We start from the raw sequence: 25,742 nt of genomic DNA on the forward strand, positions 1-25,742 counted from the left end.
CATGTTTCTGTCATTTTTCAGCTTCTTAAATGTAAATATTTTCACGTTTCTTTCATTTTTCAGCTTCTTAAATGTGAATATTTTCACGTTTCTGTCATTTTTCAGCTTCTTAAATGTGAATATTTTCACGTTTCTGTCATTTTTCAGCTTCTTAAAGGTGAATATTTTCACGTTTCTGTCATTTTTCAGCTTCTTAAATGTGAATATTTTCACGTTTCTGTTATTTTTCAGCTTCTTAAATGTGAATATTTTCAAGTTTCTGTCATTTTTCAGCTTCTTAAATGTGAATATTTTCAAGTTTTTGTCATTTTTCAGCTTCTTAAATGTGAATATTTTCACGTTTCTGTCATTTTTCAGCTTCTTAAATGTGAATATTTTCACGTTTCTGTCATTTTTCAGCTTCTTAAATGTGAATATTTTCACGTTTCTGTCATTTTTCAGCTTCTTCAATGTGAATACTGGTTTTCTCTACGGACTTTGGTGTTGGAGAGTGAAGGAAAACATCAGATTAAGTCTACGACATCTACATCACATGTTCACGTCTTTATCTGTATATATATATATATATATATATATATATGTGTGTACTGTGTGTATATATTTGTACCGTGTGTATGTGTTGCTGCAGCTGTACCTGCAGCCTCCTGACGTCTGGTCCTAAACGGTTTTCTGTCGCCTGCCGTGTGTCTTTTGTGCTGCGCTGGTACAATCTGTTCTGACGTGCTACACCCACTCAACCTGAACATGCAGACAGGTGACAGATTACCGGAAAAATAAAAACACACACAAAAAAAAGGACATTATGCACGAGAGTGCAGCGCTGTTCCACTTAGAGGCTCAAAGACAGCAGCGCCGCCTCTGTGACTTTAACACAACACGGTGCGTTTCATCTAAAATCTCCTCGCTCAGCGATCTGAAGACTCAGCGCTGTGTTTAGTCCAGGCACCGTTTACCAGTTAGCTCCGTTAGCCGCATTAGCTACCTTTTAGCGACGTTAGCGCGCCTACAGTGGAACTGGAGCGGTCTGTTTATTAAAGGAAAAGAGCAGCGCTACAAATAACTAGCGTCATGTTAAAAAAAAAAAGGTCCGAATGAGGACTTTGCCGTAAATCCTACAGGATGGCCGCCATTTTGGGTCAAACAGCGATACCCGCTGCATTTGAACGCACTTGTCCTAGAGTGTTTTTGTGTTGAATATGAATGGAAACAAACACATGAATCCTCCTCCTCCCGTGGTACAAAGCAGAGAACGCCCACGTTTACGCGCTAACGACTAAATACTAAATAAGTCGTCGTAATTTGACGCCCAGCTGCAACATTGGGGTGTGTTTTTCCACATTTGACATAATATATATACACACACATATATACAAATACACTACACATAAAGTAAACTAGAGTGGTGATAGTCAACGACTACTAATGCTCCGCACTGAGTCCATGCACCCACATTTTTATGCCAATTTTAAAGCAAAATTTGCATAGGCAATGAAGGCCACGTGGTGTGCAGTGGTGACCTTGAAAAGTAGGTCAAGGTCACCCATCTTCGAACTTGTCCAAGATACTTGTAAGAGGCGTGGACAGTGCCAGTTTGACATCAATATGTCGAATATTTGTCAAGTTATCGCGTTGACAAGCTCGTAAAGTGCCATTTACACATTTCCCCCACGCAAAAAAAACGCGTTAAAATTCACGAACAATTCAAAAAAGGTTTTTGGACAAAACGAAAAAAACGCTTGGAGATGTTCACCCGCTTAACAATCCTGCAAAATGTGAAGGACGTACGCGCACAGGAAGGTATTCATTTTAGTCCGGATGGACGGAACGGTGCGAACGCTATATGCTCTGAGTCGCTCGTCGAGCGCGGAGCATAAAAAAGCAACATTAAACCGTCAGCAGCCACATTTAAATTGCAAATAAGCTCCTGTCGCGTGCAAAAACATGTCAAAAACACTGGCGTTTGCATGATGCAGTACTTAGTCCAGCTCCATATTCCACAACACATCAAACACGTATCACACAGTTACTCACATCTTTTTCACACTGCTTCTTCATCGCCTAATTATTCCATTGTGTACCAGTGTTGGAACACTGTTGTAATATTTATTCTTTTCTTCTCTTTAAAGTCTAAATCAGACGTGTCAAACTCGCCGCCCGTGTCGACGGTACATTTCATTTCGCCTGCCGTGTGTACTATTGTTTTTCATTAATAGATTCATTTCGCGCCGTAAAATAAATATATGTTGTTGTTTTTTAATTGGGAACTTTTCACCGTTCCATATCAAAACAAACACTTTTATTTTGAAATCCTGCCAGCTATTGTCACAAATATCATGGACTAATAGATGACTTTTGAATATCTATTATTTTTTAAATGAATACACTGTATATTCAGGTCGAGAGCAGGTAACAAGAAGAAGGAGAAATAAACTATTCTTACCTGATGGAAGTGTCCACAGCTGTTACAGCAGCAGACCGGAAGACGCTCCATATATTGTCTTACTGTCAAAAAAAGCAAAAACACCCTTTTTAAAGAGAATAAATGAGTCATGGCCTTCACACTTTCTCTCACAGATAAAGAATAAAACGGTAGTTTTTGTGCACTGACCTTGATAAAAAATCACATCCACGTTTCCTTGGTTCCCTGGTTATTATTATTATTATTATTATTAATATTTGCTGAATCATTCACAGTATGTTGTGTTTCATTAACGCCATTAGCGTTAGCATTAGCATTAGCGGCGCTAGCATGTAGCCGTCCCTCTCCCGGTGTCAATAAACCTCAAAAATGGCGTGCCGCTGTTTGTTTAACGTGTTTGTTCCTCTTCCGTTTCTCCTCTTTTACATTCACAGCTGAATTATTGATGAGATAATTGACTATTTTTGGACTTATTTCCTCTGTCGTTGTCGTTTCTGCTGAGTCCACTTCACGCGCAGGGGAACTTGATTGACACACACTCGGTCAGTTACTTACCATTGGCTGGCGACAGCTGGGGGGCGGGACTTGCTTTAAAAAGGGCGGGCATGTATAAAGTGATTGACACCTGTCTCGATAAATCACGGTGCGCACAAACCGGAACACTTGGATCCATGGTTGTTTACGAGCGGATACGCCGCCATTTTGTGTTGTCACCGGTTGCAGCGGAAGTGCCGCCTGTCACCAGTGGTTCCCGTTGACGCCGCGGTGAAACCGGAGCCGTAATGGCGTCTGCGCCGGCGCCGGTGAACAAAGTTAACGCGAACGCTTATGCTAGCTTGACTGTTGAAGCACAGACAGCAGAATAAATCGACGAATAAATGAACAAATAAAGCTTGAATGTGAAGATTGTGACAGATTCAGAGAATAATAATCATCAGCAGCAGTGACTCAAAGACCGAGACGAGGAGAACATGAGTTTATTTGGTTAAAAACGGGAATAATAACGTGCTGCATGTTAGCTGTGATGATGACAGTGGACACACCTGTGTCAGGTAAGATTATGGTTTTATTTGTTTGTTCTTTAAATGGCTGTTGTTGGAGTGTTTTGTAATGAAACCCAGTTTGCCCTGTTATGTTATTTACAAAATGGACATTAATGTTTTTTATAATAATAATAATAATAATAATTTATAATTATAAACAAGCAAATATTTCATCTCGTCACATGAAGTACAAACTAGACAATGTATTTACTTCGTCCCATCACCAAATACGGACATATTTACAGTATTTTACACATAGTTCTTAATGTTCTCAGTGCAACACGTCTGACTTAAATGTGTATTTTGTGTATATATATCTATATAGATATATATAAACAATGTCTTTAATTTATTTTTTTATTTCTTGCTTTGAATAACATTTGTGCTGAATCAGACCGGGACATTTTAGAGCTTTTATTGATCATTTACATCCTAAATATCCTAATATATAATAATATACATAAATATCGTCAATCTTTGACAAACACTGACATTTTATGGACCAAATAACTCATCGATTCATCCGTTTTAAGTTTCTCTGATATTGAAATAATATGTTTAATAATATTTTCATATACATCAACGTTATCTTTGCCTGGGAAACGATGAGGATGTTCTCCAATGTCTCGTTAAAGACAGGTTGATGGTGATGAAGGACAACACACTAACTTGTGTTCATGTTGTGTTGCTGATGTGTGCTTCACAGTGTTGTCATCTGTCGCCCGTGTGTTGAGTTGAGTTGTGTTGTGTTGAAAATAGAGGTGAAATAATTGTCTTTTGCCTACAGTAGCAGAAGTGGGTGGACAGCAAGTTAATGTATTGTCATTTCTGGTGGTATTGTGTTTGGACGTGGTTCATTTATCTCAGAGAAAGTCTCCAAATGGACGACTTTCTCTTCTCTCTCGTCTCCTCCTGTTACATTTGTCCAACCCACTTGTTTACGTTCATATTTTTTAAAGGAATAGTTCAGGTTTTTCGTCTGTCAGAGCTGTGGACGCGTAAAATCTACGTCGGTTTAAGTCTACGACGTCTAAGAGAACGCGTTCTCGTCTTTATCTTTCACTGTTAGACTGACTTTGACGACAGGAAACTGACGTTTGTAAACCACTCACTCTCCCACACCAAAGCCCATAGAGAAAACCATTGATTTTAGCTCACAGGGACACAGGAGCTGCTGGTCCTCTGCTGCCTCGTGTGGTCACTTTGTGTCACTGAAGTATGTTTAAATGAATTATTTTAAAAGCCGAATTCACTAAAATCAGTCATTGTAAGTTAGTGATGGAGGCAGCAGTGGATCAACAACTCCTGTGAACTCCTGTGTGCTGTGATGTTAAAATCACTGGTTTACTCTATGGACTTTGGTGTGGGAGAGTGAGCGACTTTGGTGTGGGAGAGTGAGTGACTTTGGTGTGGGAGAGTGAGTGGTTTATAAACAGATTTATTTATCTCTTTAAGGCCTAAGCCTTAACTAAGAAGCTAGCTGGTACTTGCTAAGAAGCTAAGACGTACATTGTTTGCTACTATGAGGTTAAGAAGTTAGCAAGTAGTTGCTAAGAAGCTAGCTGCTTGTTGCTTGTGAGTTAAAAAACTAGCTGCTGTGAAGCTAAAATGCTAACTGGTAGTTGCCAGAAAGCTAAAACGTACATTGTTTGTTACTATGAAGCTAGCCAGTAGTTGCTAAGAAACTAGCCGTTTGTTGCTATGAAGCTAAAACGCTAACGAAAGTCGTCGTTGCTAACTCAGCTACGTTGTTCAGTTCTTCTACTTTCTTTGACCCAGTGAAACAGATTTATTTAACCCTGAAACTGAAGTTTGTAAACCACTCACTCTCCCACACCAAAGTCCATAGAGAAAACCAGTGATTTTAACATCACAGTGTTACTATAATAACATTAAGAACAGTAACTCAACAACCATGAGTTTAGTTAACTTATTTAGTAAAATTCGGCTTTTAAAATATTTAATTCAGACCTAACTCAGTGACACAGAGTGACCACACGAGGCAGCAGAGGACCAGCAGCTCCTGTGTCCCTGTGAGCTAAAATCACTGGTTTTCTCTGTGGACTTTGGTGTGGGAGAGTGAGTGGTTTACAAACTTGAGTTTCTTTCCAACAGTGAAGAAAAAGACGTAGACGTAGATTTCGTGGACTTACCGCACTTCAAAAAAACAACAACAAAACCCTCTCACGCCCCCTCTCTGTCCCCTGTGGTTACTGCACCCTCAGCAGCATCAGCATCACAAACACTTTACATTATTGCCACGCGCTCGTGGGCTCGGCCTGTCTGTGCGGGACACACACACACACACACACACACACACACACAGACACACACACACACACACACACACACACGTATCGCACTGATCCCGCCTCCTTCCTCCTGATTGGTTGAAGAGTCTCCTTGAACTGTCAATCACCCTCTCTCTCCTCTCCCTCTCTCGCTCTCGCGCCTCGCATTCGTCCAGAGCTGCCGCTGCTGCGGTGCGACGCCACGCGCTGCATACCAACACACACACAGACACACACACACTCTCTCACACACACACACACTGAGGGAGACAGAGAGCAGTGATGGTGTGTCCTGTGTCCTCACAGCGCTACATGTCCCTCTGAAGTGTGTGGACACATTGTCTCCTGCGTGTTTTTGTGGATATTTGTTTTTGTGGGGTTTTTGTGGTGGTGTGACACATCCTGTGCACCTCCTCCTCCTCCTCCTCCTCCTCCTCCTCCTCCTTCACCTCCTTCTTCTTCTTCTTCTCTGTGTTTATTTACAGCAGCAGCACGGAGAGGAAGAAAAGTCCACTCACATGGACTGTTGTCACCATCATCTTCATCACTGCTGCTGCTGCTGCTGCTGACATCCACGCACCAGCCTCTTCTTCTTCTTCTTCTGCTACTTACACGCACGCACAGGCACGCACGCGCACACACACTCGTGTCGCATCGGTTCGATAAACAGAGGAGGAAATACCAGAGGAAGCATCATCACCACCATCATCATCATCATCACCATGGGTTCTCCTCTGCTGTGGAACGCGTGTGCTGCCGTGGTTCTGGTTCTGCTGTCCAAAGGTAAGTTTGCCCACGCGCGACTTTACTGACTCTGTTACTGCTGCTGCTGCTGATGATGATGAAGATGATGATGATGATGATGCCTTTCATTTTCTTGAAGAGGTTGTGGAGGTGAATACTAATGATGTGTGTGTGTGAGTCTCGCGCGTGTCCACGCATGTACATGTTACACATGGTCCACGCGCACACCGACAGTGGACAGTTTTGTGTGTGTGGTGGAGCTAGGGAAGATGCTTGTGTGTCCGCGTGCGTGAGCGCGCGCACGCGTCTCTTTAAAGCGTAACCTCGTGGGTTCAGTGGAACAGCGAGTGGTGTGCGCGTGAAGCAGCTGTTTACCGTGTGTGTATGTGTGTGATGATGATGATGATGATGACGGTTAATAACAAAAACAACACGAACGGTGATGATAATGACAGATTCGAACACTCCTGAACATTCCTTTACGTGACGTGAATGAGTCCGGGATCCCACGCACACGACGCGCCATCAGTGCGCGAGGAGGAGGAGGAAGAGGAGGAGGAGGAGGAGCAATGCAGAGAGAGAGAGAGAGAGGAGAGTGTTTTTCTCTTCAAAAACAAGGTCGAGGGAGAGATGGATTTTTTCGGAGGGGGTTGTGTGTGTGTGTGTGTGTGTGTGTGTGTGTGTGTGTGTGTGTGTGTGTGTGTGTGTGTGTGTGTGTGTGTGTGTGTGTGTGTGTGTGTGTGTGTGTGTGTGTGTGTGTGTGTGTGTGTGTGTGTGTGTGTGTTGTTTTTACACACACACTTCACTTTAATTCACCCACTAAAAAAGCCTTAATGTTATGTTGTATTTAAAGGTACAGTATGCAACTCGCATGAAATCGGGGCACGTAAAGCGGCGTATTACTATTTAATTTTTAATGAATTTTATTTATTTATTTATTTATTTACCCATAAAGATCCCACTGAGACACCAGATGTCCTCTGGTCCAGATCTGCAGCACAGACAGAGACGAGACAGTTTCACTTACATGAGAGTTAAAATGAGGTCATTATTATTATTATTATTATTATTATTATTATTATTGTTACTAAAGTGCAGAAGACGCTCCATCAAAACCTCTTTGAATGTTGTCCACGGTGTTTCACTCTGCTCTGAGGGCAGACCTGCTGCTGTAGGTGTACGATACACGCTCCACGATACCGATAACATCGGGATGACAATAACTTCACAAAACCAATAACTTAGTGATACCAATAACATCGCAATATGAATAACATCGCAATACCAATAACATCACGATACCAATAGCATTGTGATACCAATAACTTCGTTATACCAATAATGTCGCAATACCAATAACATCACGATACCAATAACATTGTGATACCAATAACTTTGCGATACCAATAACATTGCAATGCCAATAACTTCACAATACCAATAACATCGCGATACCTGTAACATCGCGATACAAATAACTTCATGATACCAGTAACATCCCGATACCTGTAACATTGCGATACCAATAGCGTGACCAATAACACCGCGATACCAATAACGATGCCAATAACTTCACGATACCAATAACATCCCGATACCTGTAACACTGCGATACCAATAGCAAGACCAATAACACCGCAATACCAATAACATTGCAATACCAATAATATTGAGATGTCAATAACATTGTGATACCAATAAAATCGCGAAACGAATAACATCGTGATACCAATAAAATCGCGATACCAATAAAATCGTGATACCAATAACATCGTGATACCAATAAAATCGCGATACCAATAAAATCGTGATACCAATAAAATCGTGATACCAATAACATCGCGATACCAATAAAATCTTGATACCAATAAAATCTTGATACCAATAACATTGTGATACCAATAACATCGCGATACCAATAAAATCTTGATACCAATAACATCGTGATACCAATAACATCGTGATACCAATAAAATCGTGATACCAATACAATCTTGATACCAATAACATTGTGATACCAATAAAATCTTGATACCAATAAAATCTTGATACCAATAAAATCGTGATACCAATAACATCGCGATACCAATAAAATCTTGATACCAATAACATTGTGATACCAATAAAATCTTGATACCAATAAAATCTTGATACCAATAAAATCTTGATACCAATAACATCGTGATACCAATAACATCGTGATACCAATAAAATCTTGATACCAATAAAATCTTGATACCAATAAAATCTTGATACCAATAAAATCTTGATACCAATAACATCGTGATACCAATAACATCGTGATACCAATAAAATCGTGATACCAATACAATCGCGATACCAATAACATCGTGATACCAATAACATCGCGATACCAATAACATCGTGATACCAATAAAATCGTGATACCAATAAAATCGCGATACCAATAACATCGTGATAAGGCTGTTCTGTGATCATCGAGATATGAAGCGCGAGACAATCGTACATCGACTCGTGACGACATCCGTCCGAACGAAGGAAACAAAAACAACGTTAGCGTAAAAACGTTTTTTGCACGTGGCGATTTACAAACAAACGGTGAGCGTGGGAGCGCGTCTGTGATTGGACGCTCGCTCAGCTGCCGTAATGACGAGTTCATGTTCACCTTCTGTTTGAATTTTTCCGAACTCGTATCACAGACGCTCTAAGAGTTACGGTAATGAGACGATGTATGTTCTTGTTCCCCATCATGTCCTAATCTAATATTCTCACCATGTTGACGCGCACACGCACCCGCACACGCACACACGCACACATGCGCACACACACACACACACACACACACACACACACACACCTGGCAGCTCCATTAGCTCTCCTGTGGGAAATCAGTGCATAAATAAACGACTGTGGCCTCTTTAATAACAATAATTGAGGTGTCAGTGCGGTGAGATGTGAGGTTAACCACCTGCACGCCTCCACGCCTCCACGCCGCCGCTCGCCGGCGCCTCAGGACGAGTGGTTCTCGCTCTCTCTGTGGTTCTGGTTTGGTCCAGAACACGTGGTTCTCCTGGAGGAGAAACACATGCATTATGAAGGGGGAGAACACGGCTGTTAAAAGGCCACCGTCTGCTGCTGTGATGAATCATGCAGCAGTGGAATAATCCTGTGTTTATAATCTGTGAGCTGAGACTCCAGCTCTTAAGATTAGGATTATTGTGACGCTGATGATACAAACTCCTGTGTTTACGTCGCGTGTGTGTGATTGTCGCTCATTGAGCCAAAGCTTCACGTTCAGGCGTCAGGATGAAGAGTTTAGCTGATGTGTTTTAAGACGTTTGAGAAACACTGGGGATGTCAGCGGCTGCTGGCCCCGCCTCCTGGCCCCGCCTCCTCACACCTTCATCTTCCTCTGTTTTCTTATGTTAAATGTCATAACTCAGGAGAGCTGTTATGGCCCACTGCCCAACATGTACATGAAGAAAGGTCTTAATATGTCTGCAACACAAGCTGTTCATGATTAATGTAAACCTGCACCATCTGTGAGAGGTTTAAGAATCCAGACATCAGTCTGTACAAGGACAGTATTCACATTTAAGAGGCTGAAAAATGACAGAAACATGAAAATATTCACATTTAAGAAGCTGAAAAATGACAGAAACATGAAAATATTCACATTTAAGAAGCTGAAAAATGACAGAAACGTGAAAATATTCACATTTAAGAAGCTGAAAAATGACAGAAACGTAAAAATATTCACATTTAAGAAGCTGAAAAATGACAGAAACGTGAAAATATTCACATTTAAGAAGCTGAAAAATGACAGAAACATGAAAATATTCACATTTAAGAAGCTGAAAAATGACAGAAACGTGAAAATATTCACATTTAAGAAGCTGAAAAATGACAGAAACGTGAAAATATTCACATTTAAGAGGGTGAAAAATGACAGAAACATGAAAATATTCACATTTAAGAAGCTGAAAAATGACAGAAACGTGAAAATATTCACATTTAAGAAGCTGAAAAATGACAGAAACGTGAAAATATTCACATTTAAGAAGCTGAAAAATGACAGAAACGTAAAAATATTCACATTTAAGAAGCTGAAAAATGACAGAAACGTGAAAATATTCACATTTAAGAAGCTGAAAAATGACAGAAACATGAAAATATTCACATTTAAGAAGCTGAAAAATGACAGAAACATGAAAATATTCACATTTAAGAAGCTGAAAAATGACAGAAACATGAAAATATTCACATTTAAGAAGCTGAAAAATGACAGAAACGTGAAAATATTCACATTTAAGAAGCTGAAAAATGACAGAAACATGAAAATATTCACATTTAAGAAGCTGAAAAATGACAGAAACATGAAAATATTCACATTTAAGAAGCTGAAAAATGACAGAAACATGAAAATATTCACATTTAAGAAGCTGAAAAATGACAGAAACGTAAAAATATTCACATTTAAGAAGCTGAAAAATGACAGAAACGTAAAAATATTCACATTTAAGAAGCTGAAAATATTCACATTTAAGAAGCTGAAAAATGACAGAAACGTGAAAATATTCACATTTAAGAAGCTGAAAAATGACAGAAACGTGAAAATGTTCACATTTAAGAAGCTGAAAAATGACAGAAACGTGAAAATATTCACATTTAAGAAGCTGAAAAATGACAGAAACGTGAAAATATTCACATTTAAGAAGCTGAAAAATGACAGAAACATGAAAATATTCACATTTAAGAAGCTGAAAAATGACAGAAACGTGAAAATATTCACATTTAAGAAGCTGAAAAATGACAGAAACATGAAAATATTCACATTTAAGAAGCTGAAAAATGACAGAAACGTGAAAATATTCACATTTAAGAAGCTGAAAATATTCACATTTAAGAAGCTGAAAAATGACAGAAACGTGAAAATGTTCACATTTAAGAAGCTGAAAAATGACAGAAACGTGAAAATATTCACATTTAAGAAGCTGAAAAATGACAGAAACGTGAAAATATTCACATTTAAGAAGCTGAAAAATCAAATAAAATGTCTTTTAAGCGACCAAAATCTTTTTTTTCTCCCACACCAAAGTCACTCACTCTCCCACACCAAAGTCCATAGAGTAAACCAGTGATTTTAACATCACAGCACACAGGAGTTCACAGGAGTTGTTGATCCACTGCTGCCTCCATCACTAACTTCAAACGTCTTATTCTGTAAAATTCGGCTTTTAAAATATTTACTTTAGACTTAACTCAGTGACACAAAGTGACCACACGAGGCAGCAGAGGACCAGCAGCTCCTGTGTCCCTGTGAGCTAAAATCACTGGTTTTCTCTGTGGGCTTTGGTGTGGGAGAGTGAGTGGGTGAGCGGTCATGAAATACAAAAACTTACCTGCGTATGTAAACTTTAACAATGGATGTTTGTCCACATACTTACTGTATGTGTGTGTGTGAGTGAGTGAGTGATGTTGGAACAGTCCAACAGATGGTTCCTCCCACTAACACTGAGCCAGTGTCAGAGTATGTGTGTGTGTGTGTGTGTGTGTGGGTCCTCCATTCTTCCTGTTTCGCAACATATGGGGTCCAAGTGGGGTCAGTGCTCATGACACGTGTTAGCATGTTAGCCACACACACACACACACACACACACACACACACACACACAGTGTTGGCGTGGTGATGAAGAAGAGGAGGTGCCAGCGTCAGCAGATGCCTCTCTCTCTTCTGGAGGAGCTGCTGCTCTGTTTGTGTGTGTGTGTGTGTGTGGTTGTGTATGTGTGTGGTTGTGCATATATGGTTGTGCGTGTGTGGTTTTGTGTGTGTGTGTGTGTGGTTGTGTGTGTGTCTCTGTACAGTTGTGTGTGTGTGTGGATGTGTGTGTGTGGTTGTGCATATATGGTTGTGTGTGGTTGTGCATATATGGTTGTGTGTGGTTGTGTGTGTGTGTGTGTGGCTGTGCATGTATGGTTGTGTGTGGTTGTGCATATATGGTTGTGTGTGGTTGTGTGTGTGTGTGTGTGGCTGTGCATGTATGGTTGTGTGTGTGTCTCTGTACAGTTGTGTGTTATTTTAAATATGAGAGAAAATAAACCCAGAAAACAAATGAAAGAGATTTGGCAGAAACTGGTTTTCAAGGCTTCGCTTCACACTGCAGATTAATACACACACACACACACACACACACACACACACACACACACACACACACACACACACACACATTAAAGAAGAACCTCACACACAGACATGGTGTTCCTCTGTTAGCATCAGTAGAACATGGTTCAGATTAGAGCTGATCCTCAGGGACTGAGGTCCTGTTCTGCTCGCTGTCCTCATTACTACAAGAGCTGTGTGTGTGTGTGGGGGTGTGTGTGGGGGGGGTGTGGGTGTGTGTGTGTGTGCTGCAGTTAAATGTCAGTTTCCAGTGAAGGCTTAATTTTTCACAACTGGAGGAAAAAAGAAAAACCCTCAGAACTTGAGGTTCTAATAAGCGAGTGGTGTTAGAAGTGAGTCTGTATGAGCTCTGTATGAGTGACTTTGGTGTGGGAGAGTGAGTGACTTTGGTGTGTGTGAGAGTGAGTGACTTTGGTGTGTGAGAGTGAGTGACTTTGGTGTGAGGAGAGTGAGTGACTTTGGTGTGAGAGAGTGAGTGACTTTGGTGTGGGAGAGTGAGTGACTTTGGTGTGTGAGAGTGGTGTGGGAGAGTGAGTGACTTTGGTGTGAGGAGAGTGAGTGACTTTGGTGTGGGAGAGTGAGTGACTTTGGTGTGTGAGAGTGAGTGACTTTGGTGTGAGGAGAGTGAGTGACTTTGGTGTGGGAGAGTGAGTGACTTTGGTGTGAGGAGAGTGAGTGACTTTGGTGTGGGAGAGTGAGTGACTTTGGTGTGTGAGAGTGAGTGACTTTGGTGTGAGGAGAGTGAGTGACTTTGGTGTGGGAGAGTGAGTGACTTTGGTGTGTGAGAGTGAGTGCCTTTGGTGTGTGAGAGTGAGTGACTTTGGTGTGGGAGAGTGAGTGACTTTGGTGTGGGAGAGTGAGTGACTTTGGTGTGAGGAGAGTGAGTGCCTTTGGTGTGTGAGAGTGAGTGACTTTGGTGTGGGAGAGTGAGTGACTTTGGTGTGGGAGAGTGAGTGACTTTGGTGTGAGGAGAGTGAGTGACTTTGGTGTGGGAGAGTGAGTGACTTTGGTGTTGGACAGTGAGTGACTTTGGTGTGGGAGAGTGAGTGACTTTGGTGTGTGAGAGTGAGTGACTTTGGTGTGAGAGAGTGAGTGACTTTGGTGTGAGGAGAGTGAGTGACTTTGGTGTGGGAGAGTGAGTGACTTTGGAGTGTGAGAGTGAGTGCCTTTGGTGTGTGAGAGTGAGTGACTTTGGTGTGGGAGAGTGAGTGACTTTGGTGTGGGAGAGTGAGTGACTTTGGTGTGAGGAGAGTGAGTGACTTTGGTGTGGGAGAGTGAGTGACTTTGGTGTGGGAGAGTGAGTGACTTTGGTGTGGGAGAGTGAGTGACTTTGGTGTGTGAGAGTGAGTGACTTTGGTGTGTGAGAGTGAGTGACTTTGGTGTGAGGAGAGTGAGTGACTTTGGTGTGGGAGAGTGAGTGACTTTGGTGTGTGAGAGTGAGTGACTTTGGTGTGGGAGAGTGAGTGACTTTGGTGTGAGAGAGTGAGTGACTTTGGTGTGTGAGAGTGAGTGGTTTACAAACGTCACTTACCCTAACATGTTGTTAAAGGTGTGTCATTCATCACCTGATCCACTAAAACTCTTCACCATGATCATTTCTCAGTGACCGTTGTCATGACGACCACGACTTCAACAGCCTGCAGTCGTGTTGCAGAAACACAAACTTCCTTTACACACAAAAAAAACAGAGCGGCACCTTTAATGTTTCCTGTCAACGTCAACAACAACAACAACAACAACAACAGCCTCGTTCTGCTGCTTGTTTTGTTTCCACAGGTTAAAAAAACAGCGTTCAACAGATGTTTCATCACAGCTTCATGTCAGAGATTATCTGTGTTTGTGAGGACAACAATAATCTATATATCACTAACTACTCATGAAGCTGTGAGAGAGGGATGGATGGATGAGGAGGGATGGATGGATGGATGGATGAAGGGAGGAGGGATGGATGGATGGTTGGAGTGATGGATGGATGGATGGATGGATGGATGGATGAGGGATGAAATGCAGGAGAAAAGAGAAGTAATTGTGTTCCTGACTCATTCACACTGAGCAGCAGAGAGAGGAAGAGGAAGAGGAAGAGGAAGAGGAAGAAGAAGAGGAAGAGGAGAACATGGAAGATAATTGTGTCCCAGACTTTAATAGACACACAGACACACAGACACACAGACACACACGCACACACACACACAGACACACACACACACACACACACACACACACAGGTCACTAACTAGCTCACATAGCATCTCTGACTCCTATAGAAACAGAAAAAGACGTTAAAGTCTGATTGTTATTCCTGTCAGGACTGTGTGTGTGTGTGTGTCTGTCTGTGTGTGTGTCTGTCTGTCTGTCTGTGTGTGTCTGTGTGTGTGTGTGTGTGTGTGTGTGTCATGCCCTGACTTAAATATCCTGATCATATATCTTGAGCATAAATATCATGATAATATCACCGACACTGAATGACAGTGTTTGGTGAACGTCCATATGGTGTTCCTGATGTTCCTGATGTTCCTGTTGTTGGTGAACGTCAGTATGGTGTTCCTGATGTTCCTGGTGTTGGTGAACGTGAGTACGATGTTCCTGGCGTTCCTGTGACAGCAGTGATCAGGATGAATGTGTCGTCTGCACAGACACAGACGTGAGCAGGTGTTTTCTCAGAGTCTAGATCACATGAATCCATCATGTCTCTGTTTCACTGACATCACTTTAATCTTATTCTTTTACAAAGAGAGAAGAAATTCTCTGCTATTGATTTTACTCCTTTTTTTTATTTTTGTTACTGGACGAGTTTGTGTTGAATTAATGTGAGTTTTTAAGACGACAAGTGAGTGACTTTGGTGTGGGAGCGTGAGTGACTTTGGTGTGGGAGAGTGAGTGGTTTACTAACTTCAGTTTAACATATTAAAAACATTATATTTCTCAGCTTCTTAAACGTAAACATTCTCCAGTTTCTTTGCTTCATAAAAACACATAAATCATTGTGTGTTTGTGACATTTGAGAAACATCATCATTTCCAGGTTTGATCAACACTTTGTGTCATGATATTGATTTGATGTCAGAGGTGTGTGTGTGTGTGTGTGTGTGTGTGTGTGTGTGTGTGTGTGTGTGTGTGTGTGTGTGTGTGTGTGTGTGTGTGTGTGTGTGTGTGTGTGTGTGTGTGAAGGGGAAACACAAAGAAAAGTGAGCATCTTCTGAAATGTGTGTGTTTGAATTGAAATGTTACAGTTTTTTTTTCAGAGGCAACAATTACAGTCACAGGATCATGTTTGTTATAATGTAACAAGAACTCTGTTACGCTGGTCTGGTCTGGTCTAGTCTGGTCTTGTCTGGTCTGGTCTGGTCTACTCTGGTCTGGTCTGGTCTTGTCTACTCTGGTCTACTCTGGTCTGGTCTGGTCTGGTCTACTCTGGTCTGGTCTACTCTGGTCTGGTCTGGTCTACTCTGGTCTGGTCTGGTCTGGTCTACTCTGGTCTGGTCTGGTCTTGTCTACTCTGGTCTGGTCTGGTCTTGTCTACTCTGATCTACTCTGGTCTGGTCTTGTCTACTCTGGTCTGGTCTGGTCTACTCTGGTCTACTCTGGTCTGGTCTGGTCTTGTCTTGTCTGGTCTGGTCTGGTCTACTCTGGTCTACTCTGGTCTTGTCTACTCTGGTCTACTCTGGTCTGGTTTGGTCTACTCTGGTCTACTCTGGTCTGGTCTGGTCTTGTCTACTCTGGTCTACTCTGGTCTGGTCTGGTCTGGTCTACTCTGGTCTGGTCTACTCTGGTCTGGTCTGGTCTACTCTGGTCTACTCTGGTCTGGTCTGGTCTTGTCTTGTCTTGTCTGGTCTGGTCTGGTCTACTCTGGTCTACTCTGGTCTGGTCTGGTCTTGTCTACTCTGGTCTACTCTGGTCTGGTCTCGTCTACTCTGGTCTACTCTGGTCTGGTCTGGTCTACTCTGGTCTACTCTGGTCTGGTCTGGTCTTGTCTTGTCTTGTCTGGTCTGGTCTGGTCTGGTCTACTCTGGTCTACTCTGGTCTACTCTGGTCTGGTCTGGTCTTGTCTACTCTGGTCTATTCTGGTCTGGTTTGGTCTACTCTGGTCTGGTCTACTCTGGTCTGGTCTGGTCTTGTCTACTCTGGTCTGGTCTGGTCTGGTCTTGTCTTGTCTGGTCTCGTCTGGTCTGGTCTACTATGGTCTGGTCTACTCTGGTCTGGTCTGGTCTGGTCTGGTCTGGTCTTGTCTTGTCTGGTCTCGTCTGGTCTGGTCTACTATGGTCTGGTCTACTCTGGTCTGGTCTGGTCTGGTCTGGTCTGGTCTGGTCTGGTCTGGTGTGTGTGTGTGTGTGATGATCCAGGTTATCGTCCTCTAATGGTCCATGGGGGTGGGGGGGTCAGTGTCAAAATGGCCGCCGCGTCTCTTCTTCCTCTTTCTTCTTAGTCCACATCAAACAGACGTGGACTAATAAAAGATTCATGTTGAACTGAAGGTCATTAAAGAACGATCAGCGTTCTCCTCGCTCCTCATCAGGAAATCCAATACTCACACACACACACACACACACACACACACGTGTTCAGTGTGTGTGTGTGTGTGTGTGTTAGCGTAGCCTCGTTAGCGTCACAGGTTAATGGAGTCCTTCAGGCTGTTTCTCAGGCCTCACAGTTAATTAGCTGCAGTTTGACAGACGTTTGCTGTGTGAACCAACGTATGTGAGCTTTAGTTAGAGAGCTGTTTGTTTACAGTCACGCACACACACACACACACACACACGCGCACACGCGCGTATGCTAATTTTGACATTCAAATAAATCATGTGTTTCTTATCCAGAGTGAACATGTGTAAAGTTTCAATTTATTATTGTTGAAAAGGTTTTTGGGGCGAGAGTCGTTTTCCCCGAGGACACGAAGAGACGCAGTGGTGAGGAAAAAATAATCTGACTGGAATATAGACTGTAGAGACTATAATAGAGACTGTAATAGACTGTAGACTATAATATAGACTGTAGAGACTATAATAGAGACTGTAATAGACTGTAGACTATAATATAGACTGTAGAGACTATAATAGAGACTGTAGAGACTAATATAGACTATAATAGAGACTGTAGAGACTAATATAGACTATAATATAGACTGTAGAGACTGTAATATAGACTGTAGACTATAATAGAGACTGTAGAGACTATAATATAGACTGTAGAGACGGGAATATAGACTGTAGAGACTATAATAGAGACTGTAGAGACTAATATAGACTATAATAGAGACTGTAGAGACTAATATAGACTATAATAGAGACTGTAGAGACTAATATAGACTATAATATAGACTGTAGAGACTGTAATATAGACTGTAGAGACTATAATAGAGACTGTAGAGACTAATATAGACTATAATAGAGACTGTAGAGACTAATATAGACTATAATAGAGACTGTAGAGACTAATATAGACTATAATATAGACTGTAGAGACTGTAATATAGACTGTAGACTATAATAGAGACTGTAGAGACTATAATATAGACTGTAGAGACGGGAATATAGACTGTAGAGACTATAATAGAGACTGTAGAGACTAATATAGACTATAATAGAGACTGTAGAGACTAATATAGACTATAATATAGACTGTAGAGACTGTAATATAGACTGTAGACTATAATAGAGACTGTAGAGACTATAATATAGACTGTAGAGACGGGAATATAGACTGTAGAGACTATAATAGAGACTGTAGAGACTAATATAGACTATAATAGAGACTGTAATATAGACTGTAGAGACGGGAATATAGACTGTAGAGACTATAATAGAGACTTTAGACTGTAATATAGACTATAGAGACTGGAATATAGACTGTAGACTATAATAGAGACTGTAGAGACTATAATATAGACTGTAGAGACTGGAATATAGACTGTAGAGACTGGAATATAGACTGTAGACTATAATAGAGACTGTAGAGACTATAATATAGACTGTAGAGACTGGAATATAGACTGTAGAGACTATAATAGAGACTGTAGAGACTGGAATATAGACTGTAGAGACGGGAATATAGACTGTAGAGACTATAATAGAGACTGTAGAGACTAATATAGACTATAATAGAGACTGTAGAGACTGTAATATAGACTGTAGACTATAATAGAGACTGTAGAGACTATAATATAGACTGTAGAGACTAATAGACTATAATATAGACTGTAGAGACTATAATATAGACTGTAGAGACTATAATAGAGACTGTAGAGACTAATAGACTATAATATAGACTGTAGAGACTATAATAGAGACTAATATAGACTGTAGAGACTATAATAGAGACTGTAGAGACTGTAATAGACTGTAGAGACTGTAATAGACTGTAGACTATAATATAGACTGTAGAGACTGTAATATAGAATGTAAAGACTATAATATAGACTGTAGAGACTGTAATATAGAATGTAAAGACTATAATATAGACCGTAATAGAGACTGTAATATAGACTTGAATATAAACTGTAGAGACTATAATAGACTGTAGACTATAATAGAGACTGTAGAGACTATAATATAGAATGTAAAGACTATAATATAGACCGTTATAGAGACTGTAGAGACTGTAATAGAGACTGTAGAGACTATAATAGAGACTAATATAGAATGTAAAGACTATAATATAGACCGTAATAGAGACTGTAGGGACTGTAATAGAGACTGTAGAGACTGTAATATAGACTGTAGAGACTATGATCCTAACCCATTAAGATAATCACCTGTTCATTATGATCCTCACGTCTGATAAATCACTGTTTGTTTTGTTCATTTTCTTTTTTATTACAATTACATTCTCCACTGAAGCAAAGCAGGTAATCCATAATAATCCCTAATAATCTCTAATAATCTCTAATAATCCATAATCCCACTGTCTGTGATTGTATTTCTGTGCAATCAAGCCATAATCCCTGTCTCACACACACACACATGCACAGTTTGTTTTTCCGTTAGCGATTTTTTTTTTTTTGACGGATCAATCCAAATGTTTGGTGATGTGTAGGTGATCGTCTGAATATGCTCCCATTCAATTTTGGTAAGACTCCTCCCACTGATGATGTCACAAACGAGATGAAATAATAAAGGAACACCCATCTCTTATCAATGGGCAAAACTGTAAAAACAACACCTCGTATCTCTGTCAAAACTCGACGGATTTGAACCAAATTTAGAATATGTTTTCAGGATCAGGAACTCTACCATCACACAGAGTTTCATCTGGATCCAACAATTATGGGATGGCCTTCAAAGATGGGGTCGTGATGGCGGCGTTCTGCGTCTGTGAAGAGAGCGAGTGTTCGTTCACCACTGAGTGAACGGATTAATGTGAAGGATGAAAGATGACAACTGTGACGCCTCACTGTCACCATGACTCACCACAGGAAGTGGAGCGCGCTGGTCTGTCCCTTAGCTCCGCCCACCGCTACAAACGCCTCGTTAGCTCGTCCAGCGCTGTCGCTCCAGAGAGGCAGAATAAAGGAGTGACACACACACACACACACACATGTTCACACACACACACATGTTCACACACACACACATGTTCACACACACACACACACACACACGCGCGCGCACACACGCGCACACACGCGCACACACAGTAAATACATATACACCATGGACATGAAAAGATGAGTTGAATCTAAATGTCCGTCACCCTCCTGTCTCTCCTCCTGTCTCCTCCTCCTCCACCTCCTCCTGTCTCCTCCTCCTCCTCCTGTCTCCTCCTCCTCCTCCTTCTCCTGTCTCTCCTCCTGTCTCTCCTCCTCCTCCTTCTCCCGTCTCTCCTCCTGTCTGTCCTCCTGTCTCCTCCTCCTCCACCTCCTCATCCTCCTCCTCCTTCTGTCCCTCGTCCTCCTGTCTCTCCTCGTCCTCCTGTCTCTCCTCGTCCTCCTGTCTCTTCACCTCCTCCTGTCTCTCCTCCTGTTGCTCCTCCTCCTGTCTCTCCTCCTGTCTCTCCTCCTGTTGCTCCTCCTCCTGTCTCTCCTCCTGTTGCTCCTCCTCCTGTCTCTCCTCCTCTCTTGTAAAACACATTTCTTGTCTTGTTGGTAAAACTCATCTCTGGCTGAAGTCAGGAAGTCTCGGCACGTCCTCCCCCCTCCCCCCCTCTCCTCTTCTCCTCCTCTCCTCCCGCCCTCCTCTCTTTTTTCCTCCCATCTTTGTCCCCCCTCTCCTCTCCTCCTCTCCTCTCCTCTCCTCCTCCTCCCTCTCTTTTTTCCTCCCATCTTCCGTCTTTATCCTCCCTCACCTCCCCCCCTCTCCTCCTCTCCTCCCTCCTCCTCTCTTTTTTCCTCCCGTCTTTATCCTCCCGTCTGCTTCAGGCTCTGTGGAGAATTTGCCCAAATTACCTGTCATACTGGCAGCTACGTGTAAATAAGACCCAACACCTCCTCCTCTTCCTCCTCCTCCTCCTCCTCCACCTCCTCCACCTCCTCCTCTTCCTCCTCCTCCTCTTCCTCCTCTTCCTCCTCCTCCTCCTCCTCTTCCTCCTCCTCCTCTTCCTCCTCCTCCTCCTCCTCCTCCTCCTCCTTTTCCATCACATCTTTTCCCTCCATCTTCTTTCTTCCTCTCCCTCGGTGTTTCCTGTGTGAAGGCCTCCTTCCTTTCTTCTTCCTGTCAGAGAAAAAGACTTTATTGGATTGTTTGTGACTCAGTTGGAGGCGGAGCCTGCAGAGATGAAGGTCACCCACTTCCTGTCGAGCGTCGGAGAATTAGAAAAACATCGAAGACCTTTTTTTTTTTGTCGTGATGTCGTCGCTCATCTGTGACGTCTGTTACATGAGTGTAACGGTGTGTTACACACACACACCCACACACACACACAGTATGTGCTGCTGCTGTGAGCGCCCCCTGCTGGTATACTGTATATGTATCTTGGTGGATGTACGCACTGCAACCACTTTCTTGGTGGATGTACGTAATGGCTCATTATTTGGCAACCATATTTGTGGTGGATGTATTAAATGGCTCATTATTTGGCAACCATATTCTTGGTGGACGTATATATTGGCTCATTATTTGGCACCCATATTCTTGGTGGATGTATTGAATGGCTCATTATTTGGCAACCTCTCTTGGAGGACGTATTGAATGTATATAATGGCTCAAATGGCAACTAGTCTCTCTGTGGATATATACAATCGCTCAATATTTGGCAACTCATCTCTTGGTGGATGTATATAATGGCTCATTATTTGGCAACCACTTTCTTGCTGGTTGTATAGAATGGCTCGTTATTGGGGAACCCCTCTCTTGGTGGATGTATTGAATGGCTTATTATTTGGCAACTGCTCTCTTGGTGAATTTATAGAATGGCTCATTATTTGGCAACCACTCTCTTGGTGGATGTATTGAATGGCTCATTATTTGGCAACCTCTCTTGGAGGACGTATTGAATGTATATAATGATTCAAATGGCAACTAGTCTCTCTGTGGATATATACAATCGCTCAATATTTGGCAACTCATCTCTTGGTGGATGTATATAATGGCTCATTATTTTGCAACCACTTTCTTGCTGGTTGTATAGAATGGCTCGTTATTGGGGAACCCCTCTCTTGGTGGATGTATTGAATGGCTTATTATTTGGCAACTGCGCTCTTGGTGAATTTATAGAATGGCTCATTATTTGGCAACCACTCTCTTGGTGGATGTATAGAATGGCTCATTATTTGGCAACCACTCTCTTGGTGGATGTATAGAATGGCTCATTATTTGACAACTGCTCTCTTGGTGGCTGTATTGAATGGCTCATTATTTGGCAACGCACTCTTGGTAGATGCATATAATGGCTCATTATTTGTCACTCAGTCTCATTATTATTTCTTTCATTTTAAGCCTTATTATTAGTGTTACAGCAGATATACTGTATCTCATATATTGGGATATAGATATAGATAATTTGACTTATACCGTGATATAAATATTGAATGATATAAAAACGTAAACTGTATATCGTGATCCTTTGACAAACTCCCGTTCATTGACGCAGAGCAGAACCTCCCTCAGTGTCAGTGACGCCCTGGTGGACACAGACGCTCCTGCGGCTTCTGTGCGTTCAAAGAGAAACAAAAGCCTTTAAAGACTCTAAACAACAGCAGGTCTTAGAGGCCACACGGCGTCGAGGGGATGGTGAATTTCAGCAGACTTCACCTCCGGCCTCACACACACACACACACACACACACACACACACACACACACACACACTCACACACACCTCGACACAAAACGATTTCATATAATTGTTTGTTGCAGACAGTGTTTTATAGATTTTTCTCTTTTCAAGGCCGTCTTCCATTCACATTTACGCACACACACACACACACACACACACACGCACACACACACACGCACACACACACACACACACACAGCCTTCTTTACTCTGCTGGGCCTCACACACAGATGCCCTGTTGTCACTGAGCAGTGAGAGGCTTCAGGAGCTGCTCCCCTCTGCGCCTCCTCTGCGCCTCCTCTGTGTCGCTGTCCGGCCTCAGACCTGGAGCCTCCAGTTCTCCCACGCTCTCTGTGCCAAAAGCAAGAGTCCTACTCTATCACAGAGAGAGAGAGACGGAGAGAGAGAGAGGGTTAAAGAGTTTAGTTTAACTGTGTTAAAGTAAACATGGACGAAATATTTAAAATCTTCTGCTTATTGTGTTGTTTCAAGTTACACCAAAACAAATTCATAAAAGACCAAAGTCCATAGAGAAAACCAGTGATTTTAGCTCACAGGGACACAGGAGCTGCTGGTCCTCTGCTGCCTCGTGTGGTCACTTTGTGTCACTGAATTAAGTCTAAATTAAATATTTTAAAAGCCGAATTCACTAAAATCAGTCATTGTAAGTTAGTGATGGAGGCAGCAGTGGATCAACAACTCCTGTGAACTCCTGTGTGCTGTGATGTTAAAATCACTGGTTTACTCTATGGACTTTGGTGTGGGAGAGTGAGTGACTTTGGTGTGAGGAGAGTGAGTGACTTTGGTGTGGGAGAGTGAGTGACTTTGGTGTGGGAGAGTGAGTGACTTTGGTGTGGGAGAGTGAGTGACTTTGGTGTGGGAGAGTGAGTGACTTTGGTGTGAGAGAGTTTTTCTCCATCATTTCTCAGTCGTCGTCTTCTTTCTTCTTCGTCTTCGTCTTCTTTCTTCTTCTTCTTTCTTCCTCTTCTTCTTCTTCTTCTTCTTCTTCTTCTTATTTCTTCTCCTTTCTTCGTCTTCGTCTTCTTTCTTCTTCGTCTTCGTCTTCTTTCTTCTTCTTCTTCTTCTTCTTCTTCTTCTTCTTTCTTCCTTCCTTCCTCTGCAGTGTTTCTTCTCTTCACTGGTTCAGATGTTTAAACAGGTGCAGACTTTATGATGCAAGTCTTGTGTTAAGTGGCTAATATTTAGTTTCTCCCTCGTCTCTGCGCTGGCAGCCATTTTGTCAGGGTGTGTGCTAACTCTTCACTTCAGTGAGAACGTAGACGCTCACTGTACACACACACACACACCCACACACACACACACGCACACACACACACACACACACAGAGGGAAATGTGTTTTTCCTAATGATCTCAGAATGAAATTCCTCACCACGCCACGTTGGTTTCTCGAGGCCTGCTTTCATTTATCCGCCCTCTCGCAGCAAATGGTCTGGAGAATTTATGCGTCTGTGCTTCTATCAAAGCTAAAGCTGCCTCTGGACGAGAGGAGAGAATAAAAGAGTGGATCGATAACACAGAGCTGACTCGTGTTCAGCTGAAGGTGGAACACAGACGCTCTGAAGACAGAAGAAGAGTGGTGGACACTCACTTAAGAGGCCACAGACGCGACCACGTCATTGTTGTTGTTGTTGTCGTCGTCGTTGTTGTTGTTGTTGTCGTCGTTGTTGTCTTAGAATATTTGATCATTTTTGTGACGTCATCACTGAGTAAATTTGCACCAAACTTTAATGGGAACAAACTTTATGTGATCACCTGCACGTCACAAAATCTACTCATTATTTAGCAACAAGTCTCTCTGTGGATGTATGGAATGGCTCATTATTTGACAACACTCTTGGTGGATGTATTGAATGGCTCATTATTTGGCAACCAGTCTCCCTTGTCAATGTATAGAATGGCTCATTATTTGACAACACTCATGGTGGATTTATTGAATGGCTCATTATTTGGTAACACGCTCTTGGTAGATTTATAAAATGGCTCATTATTTGGCAACAAGTATCTCTTGTGAATGTATAGAAAATGGCTCATTATTTGACAACACTCTTGGTGGATGTATAGAATGGCTCATTATATGGCAACACTCTTGTGGATGTATAGAATGGCTCATTATTTGGTAACACGCTCTTGGAAGATTTATAAAATGGCTCATTATTTGGCAACTAGTATCTCTTGTCAATGTATAGAATGGCTCATTATTTGACAACACTCTTGGTTGATGTATAGAATGGCTCATTATATGGCAACACTCTTGTGGATGTATAGAATGGCTCATTATTTGGTAACACGCTCTTGGAGGATTTATAATATGGCTCATTATTTGGCAACCAGTCTCTCTTGTCAATGTATAGAATGGCTCATTATTTGACAACACTCTTGGTGGTTGTATTGAATGGCTCATTATTTGACAACACTCTTGGTGGATGTATTGAATGGCTCATTATTTGGTAACACGCTCTTGGTAGATTTATAAAATGGCTCATTATTTGGCAACCAGTCTCTCTTGTCAATGTATAGAATGGCTCATTATTTGACAACACTCTTGGTGGATGGATTGAATGGCTCAATATTTGGCAACCACTCTTGTTGGACGTATCGAATGGCTTAAAATTTGGCAACTGGTCTTTTGGTGGATATAAAATGGCTCATTATTTGGCAATGAATCTCTTGGTGGATGCATGAAATGACTCATTATTTGGCATTGAGTCTCTTGGTGGCAGTATAGAATGGCTCATTATTTGGCAACTAGTATCTCTTGTGAATGTATCGAATGGCTCATTATTTGACAACACACTTGGTGTATGTATCAAATGGCTTATTATTTGGCAACGCTCTTTTGGTGGCAGTATAGA

At 41.9% G+C, this 25,742-nt stretch overlaps 1 protein-coding gene across 1 annotated transcript in view; it reads left to right on the top strand.

Annotated features, from left to right (window-relative positions):
* Positions 1–6,441: 6,441 nt before the first annotated feature.
* Positions 6,442–25,742, top strand: part of iglon5 (IgLON family member 5) — a gene marked incomplete at its 3' end in the record, with an annotated part of 50,777 nt that continues 31,476 nt past the window's right edge. The window contains exon 1 of the mRNA XM_083910366.1: positions 6,442–6,536. Coding sequence (XP_083766492.1) covers positions 6,476–6,536 — 61 coding nt within the window. The 5' untranslated portion in view covers positions 6,442–6,475. The remainder of the gene's footprint in view (positions 6,537–25,742) is intronic.

The sequence above is a fragment of the Microchirus variegatus genome (genome assembly GCF_963457635.1).
Source record: "Microchirus variegatus genome assembly, chromosome: 2".
Taxonomy (NCBI): domain Eukaryota; kingdom Metazoa; phylum Chordata; class Actinopteri; order Pleuronectiformes; family Soleidae; genus Microchirus; species Microchirus variegatus.